At 41.2% G+C, this 9,835-nt stretch overlaps 1 protein-coding gene across 1 annotated transcript in view; it reads left to right on the top strand.

Annotated features, from left to right (window-relative positions):
• The first annotated feature begins 940 nt into the window (after positions 1–940).
• Positions 941–9,835, top strand: part of LOC116989450 (mucin-16-like) — a 127,273-nt gene continuing 118,378 nt past the window's right edge. The window contains exon 1 of the mRNA XM_033046828.1: positions 941–1,057. Within this exon, the coding sequence (XP_032902719.1) occupies positions 988–1,057 (70 nt within the window). The 5' untranslated portion in view covers positions 941–987. The remainder of the gene's footprint in view (positions 1,058–9,835) is intronic.

Raw genomic sequence — 9,835 nt, 5'->3', positions numbered from 1 at the left:
CCTCTGCCTGCCTGATCCATATCCTACTGTTCCCTGCATATCCATGTGCTTATCTAAACACCTTTTAAATGCCACTATCGCATCTGTCTCCACCACTACATCTGGCATCAAAATCTAGTCACCCACCACTCTCTGTGTGGAAAAAACCTTGCCCTGCATATTACTTTTAAACTTTTCTCCTCTCACCCTCAGGCCTAGCCCACCAGTCTTCGACATTTCCACCCTGGGAAGAAGATTCTGACTATACACCCTTTCTAATACTGTCATAATTTTTAGCGGGTCTGCCCTCAAATTCCAAAAAGGTGGAAGATCAGTCATGATCTTGAATGGAGGAACAGGTCAAGGGGTTCATTCGCCTATGCCTTCTTCTTAATTGGATGCTGTAAAGCTTGCCTAGTGTAGGTTGGTGCAAAAAGGAATCAAGGGAAAGCTGATGGTTATCTGTGAAAGAGAATACATTGTATAAAGGAATAAAGGGAATGGGACCAATGGGGAGATTGCGTCTTTGGAAGGTGACCTACTCCTCCTGGGCCAAATGGCCTCCAAAACACAAGATATTCCAGCATTGCTAGAAATTAACTCCAGTACAAAGTTGCCAAGACTTTCGAATCAGTGATGAAAATAAGTTGGTTATAAAATCTCAGCCCAGTAATACGTTTGTTGTACAATGTTATAACATTAATGAGAACATTTATAGTGGATAAAGTACTTTTATTTCTCATTACCTAAAAATGAGTATGTTAATTTTGCCTTCCCTCTTTTCAGAATAGCTGATAAACACGTTTCAAAGCCTTAGTTATCTTACATAAAAATGTTGCCGTTTCATTTAGTATCCACCTGTGCTTCGAGGCATAAAATAAGGTGTGTTATTAGACACCCTATGATTGAGTGACGTGACATCACATCAAGGTCTTAAATATGAGGGAACTTAATTTTCTTCAGGTAGTCTCACTTTAGGTTACACTGAGGCAGCTACATAAAGCAAAAATGTTTTCCAGAACATTTTACACAAAGGCCTTGTTATGGAATATTTTAATATGTTGGCTGCATCTTGCAGGTAAGAAATAAATGCAAATGATAACTGCAAGCATGTTTAATTTCATTAAGATTTGCAACAACTGCTGCATTATATTTCTGCTACAATAAGCTTAAACCAATAAGATATTATTCCTGGAATTAGTCTTGTGATACTTATTTGAATGTTTTTATTTATAAATAATAACAAAGGAAACTAAACTAAAAGTAAGAAAATATCTTTTAATCGTGAAGTAATATATATAAATTGGAATTTACTTTAATCGCAAAGATGGGTACATGTACAGTCATGTCATTAATCTCGCAGATAATATAATTGTGAAAAAGCTGTATAATTATGACTTTATCAAAATTGAAGTAAATGATGTGATGTTTGGGTTAAATGCACTGTTATACATCTTACTGTAAGAAAATGTATTTAAACAATAACTGCATATTGCATTGCTTTCTGTGGCATCCAGAAAGAATGCATTTTCTTCTGGGTAACCTTTAAAATAGTGGTTATAGCAAAATGTATTGGAAAGCACACTGTGCCTGGAAAACAAGCTGTAGAACAGGTAGGATTAAAAAAAAAAACAGAAGAAGGTCGGTTCAAGTGGAAATCTGGAAAGAGGGGCTTTATTTTTTCTGTGCCCATTCCTTCAATGCTCTCTGTGTTCCCCATGTCAATGGAAGATAATCTCTTTCACCGTACTAAAAAGGCCTGATGTTATGTGGCTCTCCAGGACACACCCGCTCGCTTCTGTTGTACCGCCAAGGTCTGCAGATAGAATTAAAGATTTTGAAGAGGACATGAGCATAAAGTACTGTGCAAGTAAACTTCAAACTATCCTTTATGATAAAACAAAGTGTGAACTCTCATCTGGGCTGCCACTTCAGGGCAATATAAAAGGGATTGCTGGATGAACTGTTAATGCAAGGATCCCCATATATCACCTCAAGTGAATATAACATAAGCCAATGTTTATACGTCAGCCAAAAAGACAAAGGAAATAGACTAACTGGTTATAACATTGTTACAATGCAGACAAAGCCCAATGAGTGAATTCAGGTTAGAGATGAAAATGCCTTGTTCATCCCAATTCTCTGCTCTTACTCCATAACCCATAAATGATTCCATCAAATGTTTTCCCAATTCCCTTTCCACAGTCCTGGTTGATTCTGCTTTCACCTCCCCTATAGTTCCAGACAATAATTACTCTCTGCCTAAAATACCCTCACATCTCCCATGTAGCTATCAGCCACTTAAAAAAAAAATGCAACCCCTGTTCCTTGACCTGTGTGCATACGGGAATAACTACTCACTTAAACCTGTTGTAACCAGTCCTGACCTTACAAAGATTATCCTCAGATTTCTCTGCTGCATGAAGAATAATCCATGCTTCTCCAGTCTAACCTTACAGCTGATGTATCTCATTCTCACAAGCAATATTACATGTTTTCTATAAATTCATGCTCACGAAGTGCTAAAAGTTGATATACAGCAAGCAATTGGAAAGGCAAAGATTCGCTGGACTTCCTCCAAAGGATTTGTGTACAGGAATTGAGACATCTTGCTCTTATTGCCAGGAGCCCCAGTGAGACCACAGCTGGAATAGAATATATCGATCTGGTCTCTGTATTGATTGAAGAATACCTGAGATTGAAAGTCCAGTGAAGATTCATCAGATTTATTAGTGTCTGGGGATATTTCTCATCTGACGACAGATTCAAACATGGTCTATACTTGGAGATTACAAGGATAATGTGCTGCTACATTGAAATAGACATTTTTCTGGGGCTTGCTTGTAATGGTTGTGGTCTCTAAAACCGCTGTCTCAAAATATGTAGGGTTGAGAAGACAGTATATTTCTTCACCCAGAGTATGCTGTGTCTTTGGAATTCTCTCCTCCAACTGCGAAGGCTGAGTCACTGATTATAGTCAAGGGAGGAAAATCAATCGATTTTTTAAAGCAAAGAAAATCAACAGATGTGGAGTTGGTGCAGAAAAGGGTACCGAGGTACAGAAATCAGCCACAATCTTACTTAATCATGCAGCAGGCATGAGGAACCAATCTAGCCTATTCTCTTCACAATCTTCAACTCTCAGGTTCCCTCGGACAGTCAGTTCCATTGAAAAGTTGGATAATCAGTATTTGAAATGATGCTCTGTGGTCCAGGCAGGGTTTTGTTCAGGTTCAAAGTAACTTCCTTACTAATCTTCTCCATGCCTTCATAAAGACCATAATCCTATGTACTCGGCTAACCACTCCACATGCTCTGCTTGTTCTTTCCACCAGTCCTATTCTTATAATTCCTCTCTTAAGCGATACACCCTCAGTATAAAATAGGCATGGTCTTAGCACTAACTTAGAGCTCCTACAGAATAGAAACAGCCCCTTCGGCCCACATCCTCCTTGCTGACCAAGATGCCCAATTTGCTCTAGTCCTATTTGCCCGCTATCCCTCTTCTCCTCTCCTATCCAAATACCCAGCCAAGTATCTTTTAAATGTTATATCTGTACCTGCCTCTCCCACTTCCTTTGGCAGCTCCCTTATAACACCCATTCTTTGTGATTTAAAGATTGTCCTGACATCATCTCAAGTTATCCCCTATCACCTTAATCTATACTCTTTAGTTTTAGACTCTCCCATTCTGGTAAAGAGCTCTGACTACCTATTCTATGATGCCCCTCATCATCTTATACACCCCTATAAGTTCCCCTATCAGCCTTCTATGCTGCAGTGGGAATAAACCTAGCCTTTCCAATCTCTCTTTATAAGTAAAGCCCTCCATTCCAGGCAATACCTGGGTAAATCTTTACTGCAATTCTTCTGATGCTACCAAATTCTTCCTGTAGTGTGAGTGACCAGAACAGTACACAATATTCCAAATGTAGCCTGACCAATGTTTTGTCCAACTGCAACTTGATGTTTCAACTCCTATATGCAATGTCTCAGATATGAAGGCAAGCATATCCTCCTTATCCCATCCACCAGTCTTGCCATTTTGAAGGAGCTATGACATTTCACTGCAAGGGCTCTCTGTACATGAATACTCCCAGGATCACTGCCATTTACCATATATGCTCTGTTGGTATTTGATGTCCTAAAGTGCATTACCTCACACCTGCCTGGATTTAATTCCATTTGCCATCACTCCGTCCAATTTCCAGCTGACCATGTCCCTCTGTATCCTTTCACGACCTTGTTCACCATCTATTACCCCACCAATTTCTATCTTGCCAGTAAACCTATTAATCAATCCACCTACACTCTCATCCAAGTAGGTATGTTGCAAAGCCTACCTGAAGCGTCGTTGAAGATCTGCTGCTGAGGGTGTGCGCGATTTTGGCGCCGTTTAGAGGGGGCGGGTTTAAAACGCGATTTTCTCTAAGCTGTTCCAATCGAAAATGTTCAGCCTAGTTAATTATTAACGAAAAATCGCTGGAAGACCCCGTCGCAAAAGCTATTATTAGGTTTAAAGGCCTTGAATAATAGTTATAGTAGTTTAAAAATCAATCTCTAAACCCGCGACCGCCAGCAACCGCAGGGTCTCATAAAGCAAATAGCAGAAGTTAGGTTGTATATTTTTACATTAAAAAGGGCTTCTAAAGATCCCTTTATACTAAGTTTAATATTGCGAGTAGCTCAATTTGGGCCCATTATATCGCGCAGTATTTTTCTCGGCATTTGGGGCACAAATCTACCGCAATGTGAACGTTCTAAACCAGCGCGTTCCACAGGGACCCACTGGAAAGCTGATTTAAATGGGCATTTATTTACAGCAATTAAACACTAAATTCCTTCCATTTGGCCTATAAATTAATGTAAATGAGATTTAAAAATCATGTTTTATTGTGAATTATTTGTGAATATTATTTGGACATTTAGGCTATTTAAAAATGTTAATCATTTATTAAGAAATGGATAGATGTTTAGATCTAGTAATTGAAGTCTGAAATTAGCTACAATTAGGTAACTAACTAATTATATGCTTTAATTTCAGGTCATCCAAGTAAGATTATTTTATATTTGTTTCAGAATGCTTCAATCTATGATAACTGAAAATTTCATTCAGTTCTCTTAATTTTTAAGAAAGTTATGGGCTTTTGACTGTTCACGATCACAGCTTTTTTGTTATGTCCATAGAAAATCAATAGGGAACAAGATGCTCATTTCCCAGTATGAAAATGGCCATAACTTTTTAAATACTTGAGATATGAAAGTGAATTAGGTGTCAAATTAAACTTATTTTTATGCTTTATCTGATGGGATAAATTACAGACTTGATTTTTAAAATCTCAAAATTTTGTAACATTGCTAATCCAAGGCCTTAATAAATACATTGTATACAACAAAGGTCCCAATACCGATCCCTGCAGTACTCTATTGGTTACAGGCTTCCAGTCAGAAAAAATCAAACCTTCACAACTACCCTGTACTTCCTATCACCAAGATGATTTGGGACCCAGATTGCAAATGCACCTTGGATCCCAGGTGCCCCAACTTTCTGGACCAGCCTAATGTGCGGGATTTTGTTAATAGCCTTGCTAAGTCCACCTAAACCACATCTACTGCCCTGATTTCAATTTTCTTAATTACCTCCTCAATAAACTTAATCAGTTTGTCAGACAGTATCTCTCATGCTGTCTCATCCTAATCAGTCCCTGCCTTTCCAAGTGAACATAAATCCAAATAGTAATTTTAAATAATGGAATGACACTAACTCTCCTCCTCAGACACCTCACCCAAGACTAACAAAGAAGCCAGAATCCCCATTGAAGCCTCAGCAATTGTCTCCCATGCCGCTCCCAAGCGATTCCCTAGATTCCCTCTCTGGCTGCACTAATATTTTTTGCAGCACCAAAGCTCCAAGGCAGTGATGTGGGTGCAGGGGCTGTGAGCAGTGAGCTCTGGACATCACATCCTGAGGTTCCTCCTCCAGCACATTTGACATTTAAAGGCCTGCTTCACGCTTCGTATATGTTTGCATTTGATCTGGGGGGGGGGAAATGTAGTGCAAAACCACTCTAAAGACCAAGCAAACATTCTTTGGATGACTCCTGTTCATTTGCCATTGAAATAGAGTAGCATAGTGCTCACTTACTTGGATCAGAGAATTGTCTGTATGTATGCTGATAAAATCTTTACTGTCTTGAACGGCAATTTCCCCGGCTATATTTCATGAATTTCCAGTGAATATTTAGAAGCCAGGTGGCACAGTGAGAATAGTTGAGAGGTCTTTAGCTGGTAATTAAAACCAATAATAATGACTTATTTGACTAGCAAATTAGCTGAACAGCGATCAGAAAGGTCAGTGATATCCAGCACGTTACTGTACAACATCACCCATGATTCACAATCAGTCTTATATAAAGCCTGTAGGTGCATTCCATAAATTTGACTCAAGCCTTTACCATGACTGTGCCTTGCACCATGCATAGGTGAAACTAGAGTTTCTTCTTATGACTATCCTAGCCATTTCATAGATCATTTAATTTCCAATGAGTCCAGGGAAAATTTATCCCAATAGAATGTGCCTGCAGAATGATTCCATTGATCTTTGGCCTCTCGTCCATGCTGCTATCGGACAAATCTGACAGGGGCTCAGCTTGCAGCAAATTTATGGACTGCTTTGTCGGCTCTGTGTTAGGTCGGGATCTGCAACATCTCCCGAAATGGTTTCGCCTCTTGCACCGATGACGAACTTGACCGATGTTATCCCACTTCTGACACCATGTGCAAAGTACTATTGATACAGAGTCATTATATATCATAACAAGTACTTTAATTAGAATACATACAGAGACCATCAAAATGTGTACTGTAGGCTCGAAAGTACTTCTGTTGGAGTGAAGTTGGAATCACTACCTTGTGGCCCTTTTTGATAGCCCCACCTTCAATGGCCAGTTTGTCCCAGACAGAAAAGTAAGGCCGAACCGCAAGCGGACGCAAATGCTGCTTGCCAGGCTATCCGTGATTGATGATTGAGGCGAGCATCTGTAGGGTGGTATCTTCTGTCGTGTGAACCACCAACGTATCCAGATGATGTGTTATGGACAGAGGATGGAAATGATTATCTGTATGAGGAACATGTGACAGCAGACAATGAGCAGTTCTGGGATCAGGACTTTGTTTCTGCTCCTGCAAAAGGGGCTGATGCTGATGATGAAGACCCCTGTAAAGACTGTCGACAAATCCCCTGCAAAACCTGTGTTGGTTGAGTCATCACCTGCTAAGAAACTCCTGATGTAGGCTGTGCCTGTTGGCGACATCTCCTGTGAGGAATACAGCTGAAGACCTGTACCGTACATGTGCAGGACGGGTCAGCAACCTGTGGCTAGATACGGGGATTGTGTATAGAGGCAGATCTTGGACTCTTATTAACTATAACTGGCATTCTTATATTACTTACAATATATCCTCCATTGCTTTACTGTAGATGATAGTTAATTCTATAGCCTTACATACATATTACTTCTATATGGTTTATGTTTGCTCTAAAAGAAAAATGATGCCTAAGAGGGGGGATGTAGATCAAACAGTATTGCTGATTTGATCCATGTCTGGTTTTGCTGCTGATGGCCTGATCCATAATCCATGTCAGGTTTCCACACCACCACCTCCTAGTGGCCTGCAGGCAGCCATGTTGGTTAGGCAGTTCAACTTACAGCACTCATAGATGGTCTCTGTATGCAGCTGGCCATAAAGTCCCATCGTCCTGGTGGTGTTGAAGGGTTGGCCTGGCCAAGCAAAGCTGTAGGCATCCTCCACTGCTGCTCCCCCGCTCTGTGCCACTGCAGGCCACATCCGGTTCACGTCCTCAGTCTCCTGGAGTGGCGCCCGATGCAGTCAAGTCCCTGGCTGTTGCAGCGTCTCCAGCCGTTGCCTCCAGAGTGACTTGTCGTCCTAGTCCTCGCCCGTCTACCTTTTAGCCTCTGTCCTCCATGGGCACCTTACACAATCGACCATAAGGGCACGGAAGGAACGACCCCGGTTTCCCTTACCGGCCCTTCGTTCTTTGCATCCGCCACCGATGACTCCCTCCAACCTCATCTCCGGTTCTCCTGTCTCTCATGGATGAGCAGGAGCCAGGCTCAGCAGTTTCCCTCTTCAAGGCGAGCTGCCCGGTTTTGTGGCGGGCCACCCAGGCCTGCCACCGGGGGGTAGCCGTGACACTATGGTCTGCCGTGCGGCTCCACGGTCAGATCATGATATCCCAGTTTCTGCTTTCATCTTTATTTGGTGCTAGGTAACGTGCTTAAATTATTCACCCAACATTCTTCATGATCTTGGTTTGTTATTGGTCATTTTTCAATGCAATTAGCTGATCAGCTTGTTTGATGGTATTGATGTAGCAATGTGTCAGAGGTCCATGACAAAGGCATTCCATGTAAAATATTCTAATAGCTGCTCAGGCTTTATCACACCAATGCTTTGGTGCTGGATTTTATATGGGTATAGATTCATCCCTGTGGACTGTTTCTGCAACTAATCTTATTTCACAATGAAAATATTACCTTGTTAATGAAAGTGTTTTACAAGTTACATTGGTAGAAAAGGTTTAGAGGGATACGGACGAAATGCGCGCGAATGGAACTAACTTACATGGGGATTGTTGGTCGGCTTGGAAGTGTTGGAGCAAAGGGCCTGTTTCTCTGACCCATTCTCCAGAAACAATGAACATTTTTACTAGCAGCAGCATCACAACCACATAGACGCAGACAAATACACCAAAAACATACATTATACAAGACAGTGCACAAAGAAAAAATTGTTCAGATAGACAAGACACTAGTGCAAAAATACTATTAGAAAACAAGTCCATGGTAGCGCAAGAGATAGCCTAGAGTGCTCCAGAGTGATAAGGTGGAATTAGTGTTGTGCAGGTCGGTTCAAGAACTTGATCGTTGTTGGAAAGTAGCTGCTGTTGAACCTGGTGAAGTGCAACTTCAGGCTTTCGTACCTCCTGCCCGATGGTAGCTGTGGGAGGAGTGCCTGGCCCAGATGGTGTGGATCCTTGGTGATGTATGTGCCTTCTTGAAGCAGTGCTTCGTGTAGATATTTTTGATGGAGAAGTGGGATGTGCCCGAGATGGATCGGCCTGAGTCCACCACTCTCTGCAGCCTCTTGCATTTCTGTGCTCTGCAAATTGCCATTCCAGCCCATGATACTTTCTGCAGTGCATCTGTCGAAATTTGTTGGAGTGTTTGGTGAAGTTTAATATCTTCTAAAAAAAGTAGAGGAACAGGCATGCCTTTTTCGTGATTGCATCTATGTTCTTGGCCCAGGACAGGTCATCTGATAATTTTGTATAAGAGCATTGCCTTTTCGCGATCTATAGGCACAGCATTAATCAAATGCTGTATAATGCCTTAAGCTATTGTTGAAGGCAAAATTGCGTAACTGCAATATTATATAAAGCCTTGCTTCTGATGTCTATGGACACACCTTGCAGGCTGCCTTTGATGCTTTTGAAATCAAACACTTGCATTGTCTATGGTGTGGCAGAAGTAGAAATGGGAGGACAATACTATTCGATCCAAGAGCGAGTTTTTCAACTTTGCTCTGGATCAGAGTAAACTACAAAGTGAATAACAACTTCATAAGAGAGCCCATTTCCTCTCAATGATATGTTACGTCTTGATATGTTATGATGAGTGTCTTGGTGAGACCACACCTGGACTATTGCGTACAGTTTTGGTCTCCTAATCTGAGGAAAGACATTCTTGCCATAGAGGGAGTACAGAGAAGGTTCACCAGACTCATTCCTGGGATGTCAGGACTTTCATATGAAGAAAGACTGGATAGACTCGGT

This window comes from Amblyraja radiata, chromosome 29, assembly GCF_010909765.2.
Source record: "Amblyraja radiata isolate CabotCenter1 chromosome 29, sAmbRad1.1.pri, whole genome shotgun sequence".
Classification (NCBI taxonomy): domain Eukaryota; kingdom Metazoa; phylum Chordata; class Chondrichthyes; order Rajiformes; family Rajidae; genus Amblyraja; species Amblyraja radiata.
Note: the sequence above shows the minus strand (reverse complement) of the source record. Positions and strands in the feature narration are given on the sequence as shown.